A 25860-nucleotide genomic window follows, 5' to 3' on the forward strand; every position below is an offset into this window, starting at 1 on the left:
ACGCGGTTGTTAAACTCATCGTCACGCAATCCTTTCTCAAAATCAGGGTATGAGTCGAGAAACCTGTTTATTATTTCGTCGAAAGTACGCAATGTCACGATTCCATAGCTATACACTATTACAGATAGCAAGTTAATTATCTCACATCTTGGAAAATATTTTTAATGTTGTACTTCTTGTGGACGAAATTCATGCTTGCTAAAGTCGACAGCCGGTCACCCATCAGCGAACTAATCCGCACAACGTGTGCTAATGGCAAACTGTTTAGCTAGCTAGGTAGCTATGCTCGCCAATCCAGAAAATGTCATTTGTAGGCTAGCTAGCTAGCTGCTATTACACATTTACAATCCAGATTTGACTAGCGAGTTCCTTGAACTAGTAATCTAGCTAAATGTCATATGAATATTATATGGTGGATTGAACGAGTTGTTCACGCTCAGTTTTCCACTGCTTGGCAAACTGTCAACCCAGCACATCCAAGAAAGAATGCAAGATTGAGACTTGCTGAAAGCTGCTGCAGCTGAACTCATTTTCATTATCTGATTTCAAAGATATTTGGAACTAATTGAATTTGCTGCTACAATGTATCACTTTAAGTAGTCGACTAAACCGAACTCCACGAATTACAGTGGAGTTGAGCGGCAACTGGAGCTCTGACGTCACATGATGAAAAACTAATAATTTCTCGCAAGTACACAGAACAGTGTACAGTCTGCCCACACTTAATTGCCGCTCAACTCCATCGTAAATCGTGGAGTTGAGTTTAATCGTCTACACTGTAAATTAACATGAAAACAATTGGGAAATTTTAACATTGGAGAACATACAGAAAGTTCAGTAGCTGTCTCTTTCCTTATTTTTTAAATACATATTGTTGGTTGAGCCTCACAAGCAAGCTGTACAACTAGCTAGACCAACATTTTGAAACGAGTTTCCCTAATTTCCAGTGTGAGCCCTACACAGAGTCTGTTCTGTAACGTTACAAATGTCAAAGTAGATTGTGAAATTTAGCCTGAACAAAATGAATAGGCTCAGCACAAGCAAGCTGATGATATAGCTTTATGGTCATACCGAAATTACGTGCAATGAGATTAAGTGTCAGTTTACAGTGAAATATCCCATCATGTATGCTATATCCAGGCCAACCACATTGCTGAGTGATTGAGATGGTACAAAGTGTGCAGCAAATGCGCTATAGAGACGCTAAATTGTTCTTACCATCTCTCTTTTTCTTTAGGAGACTCACCGTCTGTATAAACAGAAGCTTGAGGAGGTCTCCAAGCTACAAGACAGCTGCTCCCATGCCATAGCACGACAGAGGAATAAATTAAAAGAGCTCATAGTGTCACTGGGAGACTGAGTAGCAAGCGCAGTTGATGTACTCGGACATGGAACCTCACCTTTTTCAATGTTATTTAGTAATAACAGTGTAATAGACCTCACTGTAGTCATCATTCTGGTTATTCTGTTGGTCAGCTTTGTACTTATTACTAAATCATGTTAACCTTTTCCTCTTTAGATGCAAAGAAACAATGAGTACAGAGGAAATTAATGTGATAGATGGGATCCAGGAATCTATCAAGGACAGTTTAGCTTGATACAAGTTGGCTCTCTACTAGAAAAGCAAGTTTGTCTCTTTTTTAGAGAAGATTTGTAGATAATTATTTTCTTGATCAAATTCACATTTGTTATTCACTAAAACAACTGCCCAAGAACAAATTTAATTTAAAATGTTCTTCTCTCCCTCCTTTGCTGTTCAGGTTATACCTCAGTCTCGTTCTTGGGATTGTGAATGTAACACTACTCAACAAACACTCCAAGTAAGCGCTTTTCAGTCTTTTAACAAATGTATTGCAATAGAATAATAATATCATAACATGACAATGAGAACTCATACTCTAACTGTGTGAGCTTCTTTGTGAACATAACAGATGCTTTCTCTCTTCTCTCGCCACCAGATTTACCTACAAAGATGAATATGAGAAATTCAAATTGGTCCTCACTGTCCTACTCCTCTTCTTCTCATTCACATGTCGCTTTGTATTTAGTTACAGGTGAGTAACCTCACATATGTAGAGCCTGACCGATACTGTATATGTTTTTTGGGGTCCGATACGGATTAGATTTTTTTAGGGGACAAAATTTACCAATACAGATATATCTCCCGATATACTGTTTTACAGCAGGGAAATGAAAAAGTGTCCTTTTTCCACACTCAATTCTCATAAATTGCCATCCAAAAGAGCAATTGTCGAAGAAATATGCTACAAATGTTGATTTGTTACATTGTGACAATAATGACACATCATGAGAATGGCCACAAGTGTTCAGATAAGTATGAGATTCCCTTTTTTCATCCTATTTATTGAATATCGGTTATCGTGGATTTATCGGCCAATACCGATATAGCGTTAAAAGGCCAATATCGGTCGGGCTCTACTCATATGCCATTTTACTCACTCACAATCCATATCAGGAGTATTGCCTAAAATTTTAACGTATTAAAAACCCACTATTGTATTATTAGCTGTAATATATTGTTATTATGCACTAATACCTATACATTCCTATTTTGTCCTTTTTGTCTTTGACTTTGAACTATTTGTGGTTGTGTCCGTCTTTGTTTGGTAGAGCCTTAGACGCTCACTTCAACTTCCTGCTGGTGTGGTACTACTGCACGCTGACCATCCGGGAGAGTATCCTCATTAGCAACGGCTCCAGGTTTGTAATCAACCTCAGGGTCTGTAGGCAACCTTCAGGCCATTATCCACTTCATACTGTGTGTATTTGCATTCAGCTGAAGACACTGCACCACTGTGTGTGTGCCCTATACAAGTGGTCCAATGAAACAGAACACTAGTGTCTGTGTCAGCCTCATTACATGGAGGCATGTTGATGCTGCTTTGTCTCCCCAGCATATGCAGTCTCTTGTGTGACACACAAGGATGCTTTGTTTCCACTATAAATTGATGTTCTATACGATACTATTTTGCTTTGTCGTCTGCCGTGTACCTGCACTGTGTGATGTAAAAATCCCTCACAGTGTAAAAATCCTCACAATTCAATTGTGTGAGGAATTTTACGCTGTAAGGATATTTACATCACACACTGCAGTCTGGAATTGATACTAACTACTGTATTTGTACAATCCTGCATTGATAATACACTTACATCTATAACTCACACGTACTGTCCGTTGTGGCTATTTATTCGCTGTGACTTGTTTGTTTGTTGTTTCAGGATCAATGGTTGGTGGGTGTTTCATCACTATGTGTTCTGCTTCCTGTATGGAGTGATGCTGACTTAGTAAGTGCACCCTTACCACTGAGACCACAGGGAACAGTACCGGGTCAGACATTTACATTACATTTACGTCATTTAGCAGACGCTCTTATCCAGAGCGACTTACAAATTGGTGCATTCACCCTATAGCCAGTGGGTTAACCACTTTACAATATTTGTTTGTATTTTTATATTTTTAAATTTTATTTTGTATTTTATTTATGTTATATATATATATATATTTTTTTTTTTGGGGGGGTAGAAGGATTACTTTATCCTATCCCAGGTATTCCTTAAAGAGGTGGGGTTTCAAATGTCTCCGGAAGGTGGTGAGTGACTCCGCTGTCCTGGCGTCGTGAGGGAGCTTGTTCCACCATTGGGGTGCCAGAGCAGCGAACAGTTTTGACTGGGCTGAGCGGGAACTATGCTTCCGCAGAGGAAGGGGAGCCAGCAGGCCAGAGGTGGATGAACGCAATGCCCTCGTTTGGGTGTAGGGACTGATCAGAGCCTGAAGGTACGGAGGTGCCGTTCCCCTCACTGCTCCATAGGCAAGCCAGACCTTCCTTTGCCTCCAGGACAGCCTGAATTCTTCGGGGCATGGATTCTACAAGGTGTCGGAAGTGTTCCACAGGGATTTCAGGAACAATGTTCCCAAACGCTGTGGCGTTCAATCGTTGCTCAAATGGTATCAAGGGACCTAACGTGTGCTAGGAAAACATTCCCCACACCAGTATACCACCGCCACCAGCCTATACCATTGACACCAGGCAGGATGGGTCCATGGACTCATGCTGCTTATGCCAAATCCTGACTTTGACATCAGCATGACGCAACAGGAACTGGGATTCGTCGGACCAGGAAATGTTTTTCCACTCCTCAATTGTGTTGGGGATCGCGTGCCCACTGGAGCCGCTTTTCTTGTTTTTAGCTGATAGGAGTTGAACCCGGTGTGGTCGTCTGCTGAAATAGCTCATCCGAGAAAAGGATCGATGAGTTGTGTGTTCCGAGATGCCGTTCTGCACACGACTGTTGTACAGCGTCGTTATTTTTCTGTTTGTGACCCGCCTGTTAGCTTGCATGATTTTTTCCATTCTCCTTCGACCTCTCTCATCAACAAGCTGTTTTTGCCCACAGGACTGCTGCTGACTAGATCTTTTTTGTTTGTCGCACCATTCTCAGTAAACCCTAGACACTGTGCGTGAAAAGCCCAGGATGGTGGCCGTTTCTGAGATACTGGATCTGGCGTGCCTGGCACCGACGATCATACCACGCTCAAAGTCGCTTAGGTCACTCGTTTTGCCCATTCTAACGTTCAATCGAACAGTAACTGAATGTCTCGATGCCTGTCTGCCTGCTTTATATAGCAAGCCACTGCCACGTGACTTACTGTCTGTAGGAGCGATCCATTTTCGTGAACGGGGTACCTAATAAACTGCAATATGATATCACTCAACTAAATGGCTGCGCATGTGATCCAATTAAACACAAGGGAGAAATGAAAACCAGCTGACACTGTAGCCCCAGAGGCCTGGAGTTTAGCATGTTACCAAATGCACACTTTTATGTCATATTTATGAGTGCACAAGACAAGAAGAACACATTAGGTAGCTTGTTGACTCTTGACCCAAATGCATATTTTTACCCCCTGATTGGCCAGAATGGAATTTTCACCATACTACTTATACATATCTAACTGCCCTGTCCGTCCTACAGTCCGGAAGGCATACTGTACCAGATGTTCAGGAATCAGTTCCTCGCCTACTGCTTGTACCAAAGTAAGACACAACTGTAATATCTTTAAGTGAGAGATAAAATGACTATGGAGTGGCATACAATTGTTTTTATCTGAGGCTAACATTATTCAAAACAAATGGCACAATTCAACTTTTGAATAGGAATTTCAATTAATTAATCTTCTAAATTAAAATGGGATTGACCTGAAACCTGGGGAGAAGTAGAACAGTCTCAGTATTAATACAGTATACTTCTGTTGTGTTTTCTGTGCCAAATAGGTTTTGTCCAGTTTCTCCAGTACTATTACCAGAGTGGCTGTCTGTACAGACTTCGAGCCCTGGGAGAGAGTCACAACATGGATTTGCCAGTTGGTGAGAGAGAAGTCACGCATTGTTGTGTGTCATCATGACTACTCACTGATCACATGTGTTTAAGAGGAACATGACCAAAATGACAAAAACGCATCCTCCTCCATCACTCCTCATTGACCTGATATCAGGGCATCATCAACACATAGATTGCAGCTGTATACATAGTACATGTTTACTGGTATTGTATAGTACATGTTTATTATATATGTATTCCATATACACTGCTCAAAAAAATAAAGGGAACACTTAAACAACACAATGTAACTCCAAGTCAATCACACTTCTGTGAAATCAAACTGTCCACTTAGGAAGCAACACTGATTGACAATACATTTCACATGCTGTTGTGCAAATGGAATAGACAACAGGTGGAAATTATAGGCAATTAGCAAGACACCCCCAATAAAGGACTGGTTTTGCAGGTGGTGACCACAGACCACTTCTCAGTTCATATGCTTCCTGGCTGATGTTTTGGTCACTTTTGAATGCTGGCGGTGCTTTCACTCTAGTGGTAGCATGAGACGGAGTCTACAACCCACACAAGTGGCTCAGGTAGTGCAGCTCATCCAGGATGGCACATCAATGCGAGCTGTGGCAAGAAGGTTTGCTGTGTCTGTCAGCGAAGTGTCCAGACCATGGAGGCGCTACCAGGAGACAGGCCAGTACATCAGGAGACGTGGAGGAGGCCGTAGGAGGGCAACAACCCAGCAGCAGGACTGCTACCTCCGCCTTTGTGCAAGGAGGAGCAGGAGGAGCACTGCCAGAGCCCTGCAAAATGACCTCCAGCAGGGTGGTATTTTAGGGTATTGAAAGTACCAAAGTTATTTCTGGATATTGATGTCACTGCACTTGTATGCCTTGCGCAAGAGGGAGGGCGACACCTCTGTGTTCTATGTGTTTGTAGTTCTGGCAGCTCTACAATGTCCTAACACTGTTCAGGATGGCCCAGCTCCCGGAGTGTAGAAAGTGGCAGGTCAGTGCATTTCACAGATGCTCTTTTCATTTCACAGATAAAAGTAATGAAACTTGACAACTTCCTTTATTGACAATGTCAATATCAATGTGTCAAGCTCCTTATGTGTCTCATGTATTTTGTTGCCAGTCAAAATGAAAGTGAACATTTGCTACTTTATTCCTAACCTGTCCTCACTCCCCACCCTCCAGGTCTTCATGTGTGGCTGCTCCTACCTCGTGTTGTTTATGGGGAACTTCTCCACCACACTTGGTGTGGTCTACCATAAGTACATCCACAACATAGAGAAAGATAACTGGACATTGTTACGAACCCAACTATTTATTCAAAATAATATGTGCCAAAGGTGTTTTATACTAATGTACTTTTTATGTCTATTTTATAAATTTGTCTTGTAAACATGTACATTTTTCTGTTGCACCTTTTTATCAAATGTGTTTTGTTTCTGAGAAATGCAGCTTGTCACTTTCAGCATCACCCAAGATTTAATAGTGTGTGAGATTACCAGAATGGGTCTGAGATATTACAGGTCATGCACTGACAATCACTAAACTGTCTGTAAATATTCAGCTGTGTCAAGAGAGCTCACTCTGCAATAATAAGCCGCTAGCTGAGTCTGCTTTGTTCATTTTGTCTAAACGTTTCATTATGAGACTGCCACGTGCATTACTACATTACTACTGGTATGTTAGGGATATGTTAACAATATTACTTTCTTCTTCTTGACTGATACTATTTTGTGGATGGATAGTGTTCATCCTGATGATTTGATACGGTGGCTGATATCGAAATGAGCTCTAGGAGCTTTCAGGGACATGGTGGTATCACATTTCTCTGATTATATTTTTTAAAGCACAGTGTACATAAACCACTGGCACGTGAGAGGCATGGCACGTGGGCGCACAATAATGACGTAGAAGCAATTTGACTCTGATATTGTGCTGGGATACAGTCAGGAGCAGCTTGAAGGTAAAATTAACTAATTTGTTAGACTTAAATTAGTATTGTGTTGTACTGCAACCTTATGCTTTGTTCAAATATGGTTAAACGTTATGAATTTGACGTTGCCTTCCAAGCAGACAACGTACAGCCTAGATACAAGATCCTTTAGGCAAAGCTTAGCTAACGTTAGCTGCTTTGAACAGATTACACAACTGTGCTCCACTCTTTTGTAAGGTTTTTGGGTTACCTAAATGGGGGAAGACAAAGCCAGACTTTCGAAAGAATTAGTAAACTCAATCTTGTCAACTATCTTATTGATACATTGAACATTATAGCAGCATGTCTCTTTTTTTATTAACTGACAATTTATGTTGCCAAAAATGGGTATCTGCCACACTTGATGAAGTGCATGGAAGTAGCAGCAAGCTTGCCAACTATCCATTTGGTTTCCAACCAACCACAGATATTTGTGGAAGTGTAGGAAACAATGTATTTTATCAGTACAGTAGTGAAGTGTGCACCAGTGAGTTTCTATTAGTTGTAACTATTATTGAAATAATATTTAACTATTTGAATAGTTATTTGTCAGTTTGCATTTGTTTTCATTGAATTGACCCCAGATAACAACAGACTGAATGCTATAATACGGTAAATGTGATGCATGCAACATAAGTAATCTATGAAAACTGACAGAACTTAATGGAAGTACCAGGTGTATGAGACTGTAGCTTTCAGTTGTTTTCTTTATCCATAGCATGCTGTATGTATGGACTGCAGTTCAAAAGAACAATGTGTACATTTTGCTCACATTTGTCCTTATGCTAGAATGCCCTCTTGTGTTAAAATTGAGAATTTAGCCTTTCAATGCTTTTTAGGTGTAAGTGACAGGATAAGTACAGACATTTGAAAGACAAAAATGGTTCTCAGTACTACATGAGTCTGGAGCACAGCATTCTGCCATTCATTTTGGCATACCCATGGAGAGAAATGCTGGCAAAATCTCAGAGTCGTCACTCATCTCTGCATGACTGTATCTCAGCTATGAAGTGTTAATTTCTCTAACTATGCTCCTGCTGATTAAATGTGCCCTACATAGCCCAGGTCAAGTCACCTGTTAAAGGCCCAGTGCAGTCAAAAACTGGATTTTTCTGTGTTTTATATACACTACCAGTCAAAAGTTTGGACACACCTACTCATTCAAGGGTTTTTCTTTATTTTTACTATGTTTTACATTGTAGAATAATAGTGAATACATCAAAACTATGAAATAACACATATAGAAACATGTAGTAACCATCAAAGTGTTAAACAAATCAATATAGATTTTATATTTGAGATTCTTCAAATAGCCACCCTTTGCCTTGATGACAGCTTTGGTAGTCATGCTGGAAGAAGGGTACAGCCTCAGTGTTCACTGTAAATGCGCGCCGGAAGTTGCACAAAATTCCCACAACATTCAAGTTTCCACTCACAAGACCAAAGATTTGCTCAGTGCCCCAACAAATTATAGGGAACATTGGTCATAGGTACTATGCCTTTTGCGAACATTTTAGAAACATTCCAGGTGACAACAAATGTGTTATGATAGATTTTGATCAAGAAATACTTAAGATTTGAATGTCGATTTCAGGCTCTGTAACATCCAAAACGGTTGTTTTTCCTCTCTAAAGTAATAGGGCTAATGGAAATGGAAATATTTTCAAAGTTATCGTTTTTGTATTCAGCCAAGCCTTTCTTTCGAAATGGCTATCCACGTTTTGACCTAAAATGTACCAATTTACAGACCTTTGCTAATTTGTTCAATCTCCCTAAAAAGCTTTTCCATTTCATGGAACATCCATAACGTCTCTTGTTTGCTTTATTTCTCCAACATGCCAATTTTATGAAGAGTTTGATTTTTCACATTCACATTTTCTCATCTGAAGTGAATGTTCATGGGTCCCTTTTTATGTGTATGAATTATGGCTGTTCTCATGCTTTTAAAACATTGACTTTAATGTGCTTTAAAATGTGTTTTTGTTCCAAACGCTAGCCTATATCCGACACACGTGTTTCATACCTAAACATGCTATATCCAGGGCCATGTTTTTAGAGAGTTGGGCCATTGAGGTTTCTGCATTATGATTCATTTACATGACACTACAACATTCAATGGCAGCCATGTTAGCGACCATTAACATTACATTGGGAATATTTAAATAATGCTATGTAACTGGATGTCTAGAATTATAACAATAGCCTATTCAACATTCTAAAAGTTGGCACAACTCTCTAAATAAATGGGTCTGGCTATATCCACTGTCCAGATGCATGGAACTTCCATATGGTTTTTGCAGCTGGCGCAAAAGTGAGTCATTTAGTTTATCGTTTCCATGATATTTATCTGTTCAGTCGTAAATTAGGTTTCGCTATAAATATTTTTTCCACACAGGAACGTAATCAGAACCATAGGTTATTTATTTAGAGTAACCCATGGCTTAGTTAGCCAGATGCGGTAATAGACAGCTGTCCCTCTCAGCTGTTCGCGTGCTGGCTACCTAGCGTTATGTTAGCTTTGAGCTCGAGTATCGTGGACCTTTTGGTTATGGATCCCTTCGACAGTTTGGAGCCTGTGATATCTGTTTCTGTTGGCCGAAAGAGGACACTTTCTAAACAAGCTCATGAAAAGGAGAGAGCCAAGATCCAGCGCCACTCAGGTGAAGGGAAACAATAATATGGCTGCAAACATATACAGTGAGGGAAAAAAGTATTTGATCCCCTGCTGATTTTGTACGTTTGCCCACTGACAAAGAAATGATCAGTCTATAATTTTAATGGTAGGTTTATTTGAACAGTGAGAGACAGAATAACAACAAAAAACACCCCCAAAGCATAATGTTTCCACCTCCATGTTTGACGGTGGGGATGGTGTCCTTGGGGTCATAGGCAGCATTCTTCCTCCTCCAAACACGGCGGGTTGAGTTGATGCCAAAGAGCTCCATTTTGGTCTCATCTGACCACAACACTTTCACCCAGTTCTCCTTTGAATCATTCAGATGTTCATTGGTAAACTTCAGACGGGCATGTATATGTGCTTTCTTGAGCAGGGGGACCTTGCGGGCGCTGCAGGATTTCAGTCCTTCACGGCGTAGTGTGTTACCAATTGTTTTCTTGGTGACTATGATCTCAGCTGCCCTGAGATCATTGACAAGATCCTCCCGTGTAGTTCTGGGCTGATTCCTCACCGTTCCCATGATCATTGCAACTCCGCGAGGTGAGATCTTGCATGGAGCCCCAGGCCAAGGGAGATTGACCGTTCTTTTGTATTTCTACCATTTGCGAATAATCGCACCAACTGTTGTCACCTTCTCACCAAGCTGCTTGGCGATGGTCTTGTAGGCCATTCCAGCCTTGTGTAGGTCTACAATCTTGTCCCTGACATCCCTGGAGAGCTCTTTGGTCTTGGCCATGGTGGAGAGTTTGGAATCTGATTGATTGATTGCTTCTGTGGACAGGTTTCTTTTATACAGGTAACAAGCTGAGATTAGGAGCACTCCCTTTTAAGAGTGTGCTCCTAATCTCAGCTCGTTACCTGTATAAAAGACACCTGGGAGCCAGAAATCTTTCTGATTGAGAGGGGGTCAAATACTTATTTCCCTCATTAAAATGCAAATCAATTTATAACATTTTTGACATGCGTTTTTCTGGATTTTGTTGTTGTTATTCTGTCTCGCACTGTTCAAATAAACCTACCATTAAAATTATAGACTGATAATTTCTTTGTCAGTGGGCAAACGTACAAAATCAGCAGGAGATCAAATACTTTTTCCCCTCACTGTAGGCCTATGGAGGCTGCAAACAGCGGGCTGTGTCACTCCGACTATAAGAATCAATCAATCCTTGACCGGCAAATTCATTCCATCAGACTTTCCCCAATGTCCTTATTAGTCATTAAATCCTTCTCTAAAGTGTCTATAATCAAACTCAAAAAGCTGCCCTTGATTTATCCTAATTAAAAAACCTGTAAACACCCCATATTTGAAGAATCTCAAATCTCAAATATATTTTGATTTGTTTAACACTTTTTTGGTTACATGATTCCATATGTGTTATTTCATAGTTTTGATGTCTTCACTATTATTCTACAATGTAGAAAATAGTAAAAAATAAAGAAAAACCCTTGAATGTGTAGGCGTGTCCAAACTTTTGACTGGTAATGTACTCGTTCATGAGAGAGGGGTCATGATAGTTTGTAGGCCAAACTGGTCGGACGCTTTAGACGTTTTCATGAGAAGATTAATTAGTATTGGGATGTCTCATGGTCTGACTAACACAGCTCTAGCTCTGCCACCTTTTACTGCAGATGTGGAAGGGCGATATCGGGATTTCCTTTATTTTTACTATTTTTTACATTGTAGAATAACAGTGAAGACATCAAAACTATGAAATAACACATATGGAATCATGTAGTAACCAAAAAAGTGTTAAACAAATCAAAATAGATTTTATATTTGAGATTCTTCAAATAGCCACCCTTTGCCTTGATGACAGCTTTGCACACTCTTGGCATTCTCTCAACCAGCTTCACCTGGAATGCTTTCCAACAGTCTTGAAGGAGTTCCCACATATGCTGAGCACTTGTTGGCTGCTTTTCCTTCACTTTGCGGTCCGACTCATCCCTAACCACCTCAATTGGGTTGAGGTCGGGGGATTGTGGAGGCCAGGTCATCTGATGCAGCACTCCATCACTCTCCTTCTTGGTCAAATAGCCCTTACACAACCTGGAGGTGTGTTGGGTCATTGTCCTGTTGAAAAAACTAATGATAGTCCCACTAATCCCAAACCGGATGGGATGGCGAATCACTGCAGAATGCTGTGGTAGCCATGCTGGTTAAGTGTGCCTTGAATTCTAAATAAATCACAGACAGTCTCACCAGCAAAACACCACCACACCATAACACCTCCTCCTCCATGCTTTACGGTGGGAAATACACATGCGGAAATCATCCGTTCACCCACACCGTGTCTCACAAAGACACGGCGGTTGGAACCAAAAATCTCAAATTTGGACTCCAGACCAAAGGACACATTTCCACTGGTCTAATGTCCATTGCTCGTGTTTCTTGGCCCAAGCAAGTCTCTTCTTCTTCTTGGTGTCCTTTAGTAGTGGTTTCTTTGCAGCACTTTATTTTAAGAATGTGAAATGTCAGAATAATAGTAGAGAGTGATTTATTTCAGCTTTTATTTCTTTCATCACATTCCCAGTGGTATTTGGTAGCATTGCCTTTAAATTGTTTAACTTGGGTCAAACGTTTAGAGTAGCCTTCCACAAGCTTCCCACAATAAGTTGGGTGAATTGGCGACCATTCCTCCTGACAGAGCTGGTGTAACTAAGTCAGGTATGTAGGCCTCCTTGCTTGCACACGCTTTTTCAGTTCTGCCCACACATTTTCTATAGGATTGAGGTCAGGGCTTTGTGATGGTCACTCCAATACCTTGACTTTGTTGTCCTTAAGCCATTTTGCCACAACTTTGGAAGTATGCTTGGCGTCATTGTCCATTTGGAAGACCAATTTGCGACCAAGCTTTAACTTCCTGACTGATGTCTTGAGATGTTACTTCAATATATCCACATCATTTTCCTTCCTCATGATGCCATCTATTTTGTGAAGTGCACCAGTCCCTCCTGCAGCAAAGCACCCCCACAGCATGATGCTGCCACCCCCGTGCTTCACGGTTGGGATGGTGTTCTTTGGCTTGCAAGCCACACCCTTTTTCCTCCAAACATAACGATGGTCATTATGGCCAAACAGTTATATTTTTGTTTCATCAGACCAGAGGACATTTCTCCAAAAAGTACGATCTTTGTCCCCATGTGCAGTTGCAAACCGTAGTCTGGCTTTTTTATGGCTGTTTTGGAGCAGTGGCTTCTTCCTTGCTGAGCGGCCTTTCAGGTTATGTCGATACAGGACTCGTTTTACTGTGGATATAGATACTTTTGTACCTGTTTCCTCCAGCATCTTCACAAGGTCCTTTGCTGTTGTTCTGGGATTGATTTGCACTTTTCGCACCAAAGTACGTTCATCTCTAGGAGACAGAACGCGTCTCCTTCCTGAGTGGTATGATGGCTGCGTGGTCCCACAGTGTTTATACTTGCGTACTATTGTTTGTACAGATGAACATGGTACCTTCAGGCATTTGGAAATTACTCCCAAGGATGAACCAGACTTGTGGAGGTCTACAATTTTTTTTCTGAGGTCTTGGCTGATTTATTTTGATTTTCCCATGATGTCAAGGAAAGAGGCACTGAGTTTGAAGGTAGGCCTTGAAATACATCCACAGGTACACCTCCAAATGACTCAAATGATGTCAGTTAGCATATCAGGAGGTTCTAAAGCCATGACATCATTTTCTGGAATTTTCCAAGCTGTTTAAAGGCACAGTCAACTTAGTGTATGTAAACTTCTGACCCACTGGAATTGTGATACAGTGAATTATAAGTAAAATAGTCTGTAAACAATTGTTGGAAAATGCACAAAGTAGATGTCCTTACCGACTTGCCAAAACTATAGTTTGTTAACAAGAAATGTGTGGAGTGGTTGAAAAACGAGTTTTCATGACTCCAACCTAAGTGTATTTGTAAGTCGCTCTGGATAAGAGCGTCTGCTAAATGACGTAAATGTAATGTAAATGTGTATATAAACTTCAGACTTCAACTGTATATATATGTATGTGTGTTTATATGTGTGTGTGTATGTATGTATGTACAGTGAGGGAAAAAAGTATTTGATCCCCTGCTGATTTTGTACTTTTGCCCACTGACAAAGAAATGATCAGTCTATAATTTTAATGGTAGGTTTATTTGAACAGTGAGAGACAGAATAACAACAAAAAAATCCTGAAAAACAAATGTAAAAAATTTTATGAATTGATTTGCATTTTAATGAGGGAAATAAGTATTTGACCCCTCTGCAAAACATGATTTAGTACTTGGTGGCAAAACCCTTGTTGGCAATCATAGAGGTCAGACGTTTCTTGTAGTTGGCCACCAGGTTTGCACACATCTCAGGAGGGATTTTGTCCCACTCCTCTTTGCAGATCTTCTCCCAGTAAATAAGGTTTCGAGGCTGACGTTTGGCAACTCGAACCTTCAGCTCCCTCCACAGATTTTCAATGGGATTAAGGTCTGGAGACTGGCTAGGCCACTCCAGGACCTTAATGTGCTTCTTCTTGAGCCACTCATTTGTTGCCTTGGCCGTGTGTTTTGGGTCATTGTCATGCTGGAAAACCCATCCACGACCCATTTTCAATGCCCTGGCTGAGGGAAGGAGGTTCTCACCCAAGATTTGACGGTACATGGCCCCGTCCATCGTCCCTTTGATGCGGTGAAGTTGTCCTGTCCCCTTAGCAGAAAAACACCCCCAAAGCATAATGTTTCCACCTCCATGTTTGACGGTGGGGATGGTGTTCTTGGGGTCATAGGCAGCATTCCTCCTCCTCCAAACACGGCGAGTTGAGTTGATGCCAAAGAGCTCCATTTTGGTCTCATCTGACCACAAAACTTTCACCCAGTTCTTCTCTGAATCATTCAGATGTTCATTGGCAAACTTCAGACGGGCATGTATATGTGCTTTCTTGAGCAGGGGGACCTTGCGGGCGCTGCAGGATTTCAGTCCTTCACGGCGTAGTGTGTTTCCAGTAGTTTTCTTGGTGACTATGGTCCCAGCTGCCTTGAGATCATTGACAAGATCCTCCCGTGTAGTTCTGGGCTGATTCCTCACCGTTCTCATGATCATTGCAACTCCACGAGGTGAGATCCTGCATGGAGCCCCAGGCCGAGGGAGATTGACAGTTATTTTGTGTTTCTTCCATTTGCGAATAATCGCACCAACTGTTGTCACCTTCTCACCAAGCTGCTTGGCGATGGTCTTGTAGCCCATTCCAGCCTTGTGTAGGTCTACAATCTTGTCCCTGACATCCTTGGAGAGCTCTTTGGTGTTGGCCATGGTGTAGAGTTTGGAATCTGATTGATTGCTTCTGTGGACAGGTGTCTTTTATATAGGTAACAAACTGAGATTAGGAGCACTCCCTTTAAGAGTGTGCTCCTAATCTCAGTTCGTTACCTGTATAAAAGACACCTGGGAGCCAGAAATCTTTCTGATTAAGATGGGGTCAAATACTTATTTCCCTCATTAAAATGCAAATCAATTTATAACATATTTGACATGCGTTTTTCTGGATTTTTTTGTTGTTATTCTATCTCTCACGGTTCAAATAAACCTACCTGTCACGATTCAGACAGACGACCAGAGGACCACAATTGCGTCACACCAGAAAGTTTATTAAACTTAAGGGAAAAGGGAAGTAGGGAGTGAATGAAGGCTCCAGGGGGTAACAGGGATCCCGTCCAATGCGCTGGGTCTGTGCCCCCCAGTGGCAGCGATCGCGTCCCTATGAAGCCGGTGGTGGGTGGTCCAGAAGTCCTGGGGGGAGACACAGACACAACAGGGCGGAATGAAACCAGGCAGCAGTACAGTTCAAGGGAATCCAAAATACGTAGTAGCAAGGCAGAAGGCTGGTCAGAGTTACCGGGATTGAAGAGTAGTCAGGAGTCGTAATGGCAGAAGCAGGTCTGGATCTCCTAAGGCAGAAGAGTATCCAATAAACAGGCAGGTCCGGGGGTCACAAAACCAGGGTGAGCCAGAAGCGCGAGCAAACAGGTTCCGGGTGTGAGCTTTGCAGACGATCTGACACCGGAGAGCTGAAAGACAGGGCCTTAAATACTGGGAGAGGTTAGTGGGTAATGCAGCGCAGCTGGCAGAGTAATTAGAGCCGAGCAGAGCAGGGACAGGTGGAGCTAGTTAGGCTGAGTAGAGAGAGGGGAGGTGAGCAGAGTGGAAGATAGTGGAAACCAATTAAGGTGGTAACCCGGTGGAGTGGAGAGGGCTCATGACAGAACCCCCCAAGGGACGGCCCCAGAAGTCCCAAGAGCAACACCACGCCGGGCGGGAGGGAGGGGAGCCGGAGGAGGGCTAGAACTCCTCCGAACGGTCCCAGTGAACGTCCTCATCCTCGGAGGAAGCCGGAGGGCCGTGGTCGGGGAGATGGGACAGGTCCCGAGACAGGATCAGGCACAGGACAGGAAGCCGAGCGGGCCGGACGGTTAGGGACCCCTCTGGGGCGGCCCCTACGGATTGCAGGTTGATCAGGATGCCGTTGGTGGAAAGCGGTGATGAGAGTCCTATCCACAATCCGACTAGCTGGCACCCAGGTCCTTTCCTCAGGTCCATAGCCCTCCCAGTCAATGAGGTACTGGAGACCCCTACCCCTCCGTCTGGACCGAAGCAGGCGGCGGGACGGTGTAAACCAGACCACCATCGACGAGCCGTGGAGGAGGAGGACCAGGCGCAGCAGGGACCAGCGGACTCTCATGGATGGGCTTAATCTTAGACACATGGAAAGTGGGGTGCACCCTCAGGGAATTAGGCAGTTGGAGCCGGACAGCAGTTGGGCTAATCACTCTTATGATAGGGAATGGGCCAATGAACCGAGGTGCCAGCTTCTGCGACTCCACCCTGAGTGGCAGGTTCTTCGATGACAACCACACCCTTTGACCAACATGGTAGGTGGGAGCAGGAATTCTCCGACGGTTGGCCCCGGTAGTGTAGCTGGCAACGGACCTGAGGAGTGTGGCTCGGGCTTGTGACCAGGTGCGGCGACATCGACGGGCAAAAGCAAGTGCAGATGGGCAAGTAACCTCCTCCTCCTGGCTGGCAAATAGAGGAGGCTGGTATCCATAAACACATTGGAAAGGGGACATACCGATGGCAGAGCAGGTCAGAGAATTGTGTGCGTACTCCACCCATGTCAATTGCTGCGACCAGGAGTGGGGGTTGCGTGAAGTCATGCATCGCAGTGCCTTCTCGAGCTCCTGATTAGCCCGCTCTGACTGCCCATTGGATTGGGGATGGAATCCGGAAGTCAGACTGACTGTGGCTCCCAGCAGGTGACAGAACTCCCTTCCAAAAGCGGAGGAGAATTGTGGACCACGGTCAGAAACAACATCCCTTGGCAGTCCGTGGATCCGGAAGACGTGTTCCAGGACCACCTGGGCGGTCTCCTTGGCGGTTGGGAGCTTGGGGAGGGGAATGAAGTGTGCCATCTTGCTGAAACGGTCAACGATGGTGAGAATGACGGTCATGCCACTTGAAGGGGGCAGCCCCGTGACAAAGTCAAGGGCGATGTGAGACCAGGGACGTCTGGGCACAGGCAGGGGCTGCAGCAATCCGGCTGGGGGCTGGCAGGACGACTTGTGTTGGTTGCAGATGGGGCAGGCTTGGACGAATTCCCGTACATCCTTCCTCAGAGAGGGCCACCAGAACCTCTGGGCGAGCAGGTTGTAAAGTGCGGGTGGAGCCAGGGTGACAAGCTAGGCGGGGAGTCATGTCCCCACTGAATGACCTGGGACCTCAGGTCTTCGGGGACAAAAGGCGGTCAGCTGGGCAAGTGCTGGGACCTGGCTGGTTACGGAGAGCCTCCAGCACCTGTTCCTCAACAGCCCAGGTCAGAGCTGCAACGATGCAGGGACTTGGCAGAATCGACACAGGGTCCTTGGAGGGGTGTCATCCTTCTGGAATTGACGGGAGAGGGCGTCTGGCTTGGTGTTGCGTGATCCAGGCCGGTATGACAGAGTGAAATTAAACCTGGTGAAGAACAGGGCCCAGCGGGACTGCCTGGAGTTCAACCGTTTGGCCGTGCGGATGTACTCCAAGTTCTTATGATCGGTCCAAACGAGAAATGGAATGGTGGACCCCTCCAGCCAGTGACGCCACTCCTCCAAGGCAAGCTTCACAGCCAGCAGCTCACGGTTCCCTATGTCGTAATTGCACTCAGAGGGGGACAACCGGCGTGAGAAAAAGGCACAGGGATGGAGCTTCCTATCCTCCGCAGCCCACTGAGAAATCACAGCACCAACTCCCACATCCGAGGCGTCCACCTCCACAATGAATTGCCGGTCCACATCAGGCATCTGGAGGATGGGAGCGGAGGTGAACCTCACCTTGAGGGTACTGAAGGCTTTGTCGGCTGCTGGGGTCCAGGTGAAGGGTTGCTTGGTGCTGGTTAGAGCAGTGAGAGGGGCAGCAACGGTACTGTAGTTCCGGATAAACTTCCTATAGAAGTTAGCAAACCCCAGAAACTGTTGCAGCTTCTTTCTGTTCTCCGGAACTGGCCACGAAGTGACTGCTGATACTTTGGCAGGATCCATTTGGATACTTCCTTCTGCCACTATGTACCCCAGGAAGGCCACTGTCTTGACGTGAAACTCACATTTCTCTGCCTTGGCGTAGAGGGAATTCTCCAGAAGACGATGAAGGACTTGCTGGACATGGCGGGTGTGTTCAGACAGGTTTCTGGAGTAAATTAAGATGTCATCCAGGTAAACGAAGACAAACTTGTTTAACATGTCCCATGTACATCATTCACTAGAGCCTGGAACACAGCAGGAGCATTGGTGAGGCCAAAAGGCATAACCAGATACTCGTAGTGGCCTGTTGGTGTATTGAATGCGGTTTTCCATTCATCTCCCTCCCGGATCCGCACTAGGTGGTAAGCGTTTCTGAGATCCAACTTGGTAAAAACAGTGGCAGTAGATGACAGGAGCCCAGTCGGATCTCTCCGAATGCCGGTAGTAGGTGGACCTTGGCGCCCCCTCTCACGACGACGGGTCTGTATCCTTCTGTCGATCCTGACAGTCAGTGCGATGGCTTCATCAAGAGTGGAAGGCAGTTCATGGGAGACCAACTGCGTCCTTGATATAGTCAGCCAAACTATGGAAGAACGCGTCCACCAACGGTGGTGTGTTCCAAGAACTTAGTCTAGCCAGGATTCGGAAGTCGATGGAATGGTCTGCGACTGTACGTCTGCCTTGTCGAATACTGAAACAGTTCACGAGACGCCTCTGCGGTGGGTGAATCCAGGTCAAACACCTTCAGCATCTCCTCAGCAAACAGGTCGAAGGTTGCACATGCGGGGGGTTTGACGTTCGAACTCTGCTGTTCCCCAGAGTCGAGCTCGGCCCGTCAGGTGAGTGATGGCATACCCAACTTTAGCCCCCCTCCGTGGCGAAGGTCCTTGGCTGCAAGGAGAACTGAAGTCGGCAGCTAGTCAGGAATGGCCGGACCTGGGTTGAATCGCCGTTGAACCGCTCGGGGTTTCCAATCTTGGGTTCGGAGCAGCGGCTGCAATGACCCGGGGCAGGTAACTCGGGGCTGGGCTGGTGGGCAGACTGGCTGGGGGTAAGGTTGGTGAGGAGTTGAATGAGCATGGCGAAAGTTGTTGTTGCTGCTGCTGGAACTGCTGCTCATGCTCATCGGTTTCCATGTCGGGAAAGTGTGCGCTGAGTCCATAATGGTCAGATCGTACTGTCACGATTCAGACAGAGCAACCAGAGGACCACAATTGCGTCACACCAGAAAGTTTATTAAACTTAAGGGAAAAGGGAAGTAGGGGAGTGAATGAAGGCTCCAGGGGTAACAGGGATCCCGTCCAATGCGCTGGGTCTGTGCCCCCCAGTGGCAGCGATCGTCCTATGAAGCCGGTGGTGGGTGGTCCAGAAGTCCTGGGGAGACACAGACACAACAGGGCGGAATGAAACCAGGCAGCAGTACAGTTCAAGGGAATCCAAAATACGTGAGTAGCAAGGCAGAAGGCTGGTCAGAGTTACCGGGATTGAAGAGTAGTCAGGAGTCGTAATGGCAGAAGCAGGTCTGGATCTCCTAAGGCAGAAGAGTATCAATAAACAGGCAGGTCCGGGGTCACAAAACCAGGGTGAGCCAGAAGCGCGAGCAAACAGGTTCGGGTGTGAGCTTTGCAGACGATCTGACACCGGAGAGCTGAAAGACAGGGCCTTAAATACTGGGAGAGGTTAGTGGGTAATGCAGCGCAGCTGGCAGAGTAATTAGAGCCGAGCAGAGCAGGGACAGGTGGAGCTAGTTAGGCTGAGTAGAGAGAGGGAGGTGAGCAGAGTGGAAGATAGTGGAAACCAATTAAGGTGGTAACCCGGTGGAGTGAGAGGGCTCATGACACTACCATTAAAATTATAGACTGATCATGTCTTTGTCAGTGGGCAAATGTACAAAATCAGCAGGGGATCAAATACTTTTTTTCCCTCACTGTATATACAGTGGGGAAAAACGTATTTAGTCAGCCACCAATGTGTGCAAGTTCTCCCACTTAAAAAAGATGAGAGAGGCCTGTAATTTACATCATATGTACCACGTCAACTATGACAGACAAATTGAGAAAAAAAATCCAGATAATCACATTGTAGGATTTTTAATGAATTTATTTGCAAATTATGGTGGAAAATAAGTATTTGGTCACCTACAAACAAGCAAGATTTCTGTCTCTCACAGACCTGTAACTTCTTCTTTAAGAGGCTCCTCTGTCCTCCACTCGTTACCTGTATTAATGGCACCTTTTTGAACTTGTTATCAATATAAAAGACACCTGTCCACAACCTCAAACAGTCACACTCCAAACTCCACTATGGCCAAGACCAAAGAGCTGTCAAAGGACACCAGAAACACAATTGTAGACCTGCACCAGGCTGGGAAGACTGAATCTGCAATAGGTAAGCAGCTTGGTTTGAAGAAATCAACTGTGGGAGCAATTATTAGGAAATGGAAGACATACAAGACCACTGATAATCTCTCCCTCGATCTGGGGCTCCACGCAAGATCTCACCCCGTGGGAGTCAAAATGATCACAAGAACGGTGAGCAAAAATCCCAGAACCACACGGGGGGACCTAGTGAATGATCTGCAGAGAGCTGGGACCAAAGTATCAAAGCCTACCATCAGTAACACACTACGCCGCCAGGGACTCAAATCCTGCAGTGTCAGACGTGTCCCCCTGCTTAAGCCAGTACATGTCCAGGCCCGTCTGAAGTTTGCTAGAGTTCATTTGGATGATCCAGAAGAGGATTGGGAGAATGTCATATGGTCAGATGAAACCAAAATATAACTTTTTGGTAAAAACTCAACTCGTCGTGTTTGGAGGACAAAGAATGCTGAGTTGCATCCAAAGAACACCATACCTACTGTGAAGCATGGGGGGTGTAAACATCATGCTTTGGGGCTGTTTTTCTGCAAAGGGACCAGGACGACTGATCCGTGTAAAGGAAAGAATGAATGGGGCCATGTATCGTGAGATTTTGAGTGAAAACCTCCTTCCATCAGCAAGGGCATTGAAGATGAAACGTGGCTGGGTCTTTCAGCATGACAATGATCCCAAACACACCACCCGGGCAATGAAGGAGTGGCTTCCTAAGAAGCATTTCAAGGTCCTGGAGTGGCCTAGCCAGTCTCCAGATCTCAACCCCATAGAAAATCTTTGGAGGGAGTTGAAAGTCTGTGTTGCCCAGCGACAGCCCCAAAACATCACTGCTCTAGAGGAGATCTGCATGGAGGAATGGGCCAAAATACCAGCAACAGTGTGTGAAAACCTTGTGAAGACTTACAGAAAACGTTTGACCTGTGTCATTAACAACAAAGGGTATATAACAAAGTATTGAGAAACTTTTGTTATTGACCAAATACTTATTTTCCACCATAATTTGCAAATAAATTAATTAAAAATCCTACAATGTGATTTTCTGGATTTTTTTCCCTCATTTTGTCTGTCATAGTTGACGTGTACCTGTGATGAAAAGTACAGGCCTCTCTCATCTTTTTAAGTGGGAGAACTTGCACAATTGGTGGCTGACTAAATACTTTTTTCCCCCACTGTATGTGTGTGTGTGTGTGTGTGTGTGTGTGTGTGTGTGTGTGTGTGTATTTTTGTAAAAAAATAACAAAAGAGAAAAACATTTGGGGGGACATGGGCGGCCCGCCTAAGTGTTTTTTTGGGCCGCCTAAGACTTTTCTATAAAAAAATTAATTAAAGTTTATGTAATTGTTTCCTCAGGTCCTCTCTCTGCCCTGGCTGCAGCCAGTGTTGACCTGTCAGACAGCAAGTGGCCCCATGGAGGACATGGAGGAAGAGCGTGTGGCCCCAGAAGGCCCTGACATGGCCCCTGTGGAGGAGGAATCTCTCTTTAGTAACTTGGACATATTCCTTTTTTCTCTCATTGTTGGCCTACTCATCTACTGGTTCCTCTCTCGCAAGAAGACGGAGGAGGCCATCCCAGAGTTCAAGAGGCTCACTCCTGTGTAAGTTTTTCCACCAAAATTCTATCATTTGATATTTTGAAACGGCCCTTGCCTAGGTAGGCTCATTACAATCTAATTTGTAAAATCCCAAGGGAGTTTATCCTATTGGAACAGTGGTAGTATGTTTGCCTATGGGCTGGGAGACACCAGGTTCGGGACCAGCAGGGGACGTTGCCCTGTCAGTATCCGCTATATTGGTGTCAGAAGTGGGATAGTGCTGATGATCTTTAAAGATTGTTGTGTGCTTAGCTGTTCATTTATTTAATCAAGGATGATTAAACATTAGTGTGTATTTGCTCAGATTTTCCCCTCAATAGCCCAGGAAGGTTAAATCAGAACACGCCCATTTTGTCACCCCCGGTGACCAAAAGTAATTTGTATTTTCTTGCCCTTGAACTTAGAGCTGAGTGGGAAGCAGGGATTGGCAGTGTGCTTGTGCATGTGCTGCTTTAGACCACACTGTGGTTGGTCTGGGCAGGGCTTCCAGCATTTTAATGTGTTGACTTCATGTAGGCCTAACTGAAGGAATGTGCATGGTCACATTAGTTTACATTTGTTGTTTATTCAAAAGGATAATAATTGGAAGTGGTTTGGGTGACTTTGGTGCTTATTTTAACATACCCTAGAGACTAGGCTACATTGCCCAGGCCACATGCAGAAACGTACTGTAGCAATTGTAGTGGTTTTAATTGTTTTCTCACCTATTATTCCTTGTAACTTTCTGGATTAGGTCTATACATGCGTTCATCTGTTGAATAGATGGATTCTTGAAACATCTCACATCAGTGTTACTGAGAACCTTGTTGTTTCATTGTATCCACTTGGCTGCTGGCAGGCAGGCACTTGGCATGAGGCTTGATCAGTAACAGTTGCCTATGTTCCGTTGTTGGAATCATTTGGATCAATTCCCCCCACAGGGAAAATGCCAGCTCTGCTCTCCCTCACACCCAAACAATGGACTTGAAAGAGGTTTTAATAGCTGGAAATGTTAAAACCATCAACATGGCTTTCTCTGTCTGAATGGGAACAGTGTTAAGAGAAGGAACTCAAACATACTAGTAATTAATTACTGGACCTCTCTCTCTCCCTGCGAGATCCCCTGGCTCCCCTCCGGACCACCAAACCTCATTGAAAGAAATATGCAGGAGGAGGAAATGGCCCACAACTGAAGCTATGAAAATTCCAGGAAGAGGTTTGGTGAGTGCAGGAAAGGGGAGAGCTACCTTGGAGTTTCCTTGTGTTTGGCTGGCTCACATTTCACTGTGATCCTTTTTTGTTGGAGAAGACTCCCGTCTTTGTGCACTCTTTTTGTCTTTAGTCTTCTACACGGCCCATTTTGGACACTTCCACAGCGCACCAGAAGACCCAGTGGATGCTCTTTTTCTTTGAATGCTCTCTGAGGTGGAAAGTTGAGGCCAAAGTCCAGCAGTATTCTCTGTTCAGCCTCTCTTCTGCGGAAGCCGTCCCTAATTTGCCTTTGAGGGAGCATGAATGGAGCAGAGCCGTGTCACAAATGGCAACCTTTTATGATAGATTAGGTAACCATTGTGACACACTCCCTCGGCTCAGGGGTTTGAAATGTGCTTCATTCAGCTCTGCCTTGCCTTGTCTCTCTTTAAAAATAAAAAATACACATTTACGCTGTTAACAGTTGCCAGGGTGACTCGGGTAGTGTAGTCCCTACAGATTGTAGAGGAAAAGAGGAGGGATGTAGTGAGTGGATGTGTGTGCGTGCGCAGGGGCATGTCCGTTTAGTAAAAAAATAAATGTTTATGTGCATGTCACTGGCTGCTCTGCTTGAAGGGCTTTTAAGGGAAATGTCATGCTATATTGTCGGTCCCTTCCCAGCCTTGCTGCCAGATGTCGGTGGTGTCTGTGTTGAGTGGTGGTGAGAGCGGCTAACAGCAGCACGTCCATCCGCGTCTCTGACTGCTGCTCTGAGCAGAACACAAGCCCTGGAGTTGCCTGGCCAACCAGTGAGAGGCTGCTGTGGCTGAATAACAGCCATGGCTGCCTGCGTGTTTTGATTCCACCACAGAGAGAGAGCGCGCTCGGGTGGGGTGTATGTGTGCGTGGGGGGGGGCTGTATGTTCAGTGAGAGACTGAGGATCTCTCCCGCATAATGCACATTGGAGAGGCCAGCGGATAGTCAGCCCTGAGGGGCTTCTTCTTCACGTGCTTTATCGGATTGTGTCCAATTGTGGATCAGACAAGTGTGTTGTGGGGCACTGGAGAACACTGCCTATAACCATGGGATGTGTGTTCTCTCTGCCCAAAGAGAGACAGGCAGCAGCCGCCAGGTCAGTCTCTCGGTCTCGCTCTCTCTGTCTCTTTCTCTGTCTCTCTCTTGGTCTCGCTCTGTCTCTCTGTCGCTCTGTCTCTCTCTGTGTGTGTGTGTGTGTGTGACAGCTTGTTCTACTGTGCTCCATCCACTGCCTATCATGTTGATGCTCTTCGGGGAAATGTGTGTTACTGTTGGAAAAGGCAAACGATTGGACTTGATTTGCTCTTCAGCTTCCCAGGCTGCTTACCAGCGTTTTTAACCAGCAATGTTAAACAAAAGGAAAGGAAATAGTTTTAAAGATAAGAATCAATGTTGTAGAATGTTATGATTATGATAGCCTGTCATCAAAAAGGCTATAGTCTGAATTATGGCTGTGTGCTGTACATGTAGCCTAACAATTGACTTAAGATACTGTCACCACATGCAACGTTTGTCACTTCTTCACTTCCTCTTGATACCTCCTATGTTCTTTGCTAAGGAGTACACATTTCATTGACAATTGACATGTTAATTTCATTGGTGAGTATCACATGCATTTACTGTGTTTGTTCAAGGTTTTTACCAATGATCAACTGAGCTATTTCTGTGTTGCGTTTCCATGACTTGTGAAGGGATTGGGTGTGACCCATACAAAAATCTCTCCCATGGGGGTCAGAAGGGGATGAGAATGCCAAAGTAAAGAACATTTACTGCCTCCTCAAATGGATCATATTTTCGAGGCAGTGTAATAGCCATTTAATGGACTAATTAACTAAGTTACCATGGTATGGTAATGTTGGCCTTTAACATCTGCTTTGTGTCTTTTTCTCCAGAGTCACTCCACAGCGAGAAACCAGCTTTATTGAGAAAATGAAGAAAACGGTAAGTATCTTTATGCGAAAGGCTGTGTTATAAGTGTGTAGCTCAGTAGAGCATGGCGTTTGCAACGCCAGGGTTGTGGGTTCGTTTCCCACAGGGGGCCAGTATAAAAAAGAATGTATGCACTCACTAACTGTAAGTCGCTCTGGATAAGAGCGTCTGCTAAATTACTTAAATGTTAAATGTAAATAAGTAGAAACAAATTATTTTAGACAAAATTATGTC

The 25860-nt window shown here is 44.5% G+C and overlaps 2 protein-coding genes across 4 annotated transcripts in view; both read left to right on the forward strand.

Annotated features, from left to right (window-relative positions):
* The first annotated feature begins 1085 nt into the window (after window positions 1–1085).
* Window positions 1086–8187, forward strand: LOC121550622 (ion channel TACAN-like). The gene is made up of 11 exons (XM_045211138.1): window positions 1086–1097; window positions 1238–1359; window positions 1761–1820; window positions 1959–2054; window positions 2632–2721; window positions 3241–3306; window positions 4996–5057; window positions 5295–5413; window positions 6292–6360; window positions 6552–6664; window positions 8178–8187. The coding sequence occupies exons 1-11, from the start codon at window positions 1086–1088 to the stop codon at window positions 8185–8187; spliced, it is 819 nt and encodes a 272-aa protein (XP_045067073.1).
* LOC121550677 (NADPH--cytochrome P450 reductase) overlaps window positions 7264–25860 on the forward strand; it is a gene marked incomplete at its 3' end in the record, with an annotated part of 31652 nt that continues 13055 nt past the window's right edge. The window contains 3 exon segments of one of the 3 annotated variants that reach the window (XM_041863030.2): window positions 7264–7329; window positions 22249–22493; window positions 25590–25638. In XM_041863030.2, the coding sequence (XP_041718964.1) occupies window positions 22306–22493; window positions 25590–25638 (237 nt within the window). In that variant the 5' untranslated portion in view covers window positions 7264–7329; window positions 22249–22305. 3 annotated transcript variants of the gene reach the window in all.

The sequence above is a fragment of the Coregonus clupeaformis genome, chromosome 35 (genome assembly GCF_020615455.1).
Source record: "Coregonus clupeaformis isolate EN_2021a chromosome 35, ASM2061545v1, whole genome shotgun sequence".
Lineage (NCBI taxonomy): Eukaryota > Metazoa > Chordata > Actinopteri > Salmoniformes > Salmonidae > Coregonus > Coregonus clupeaformis.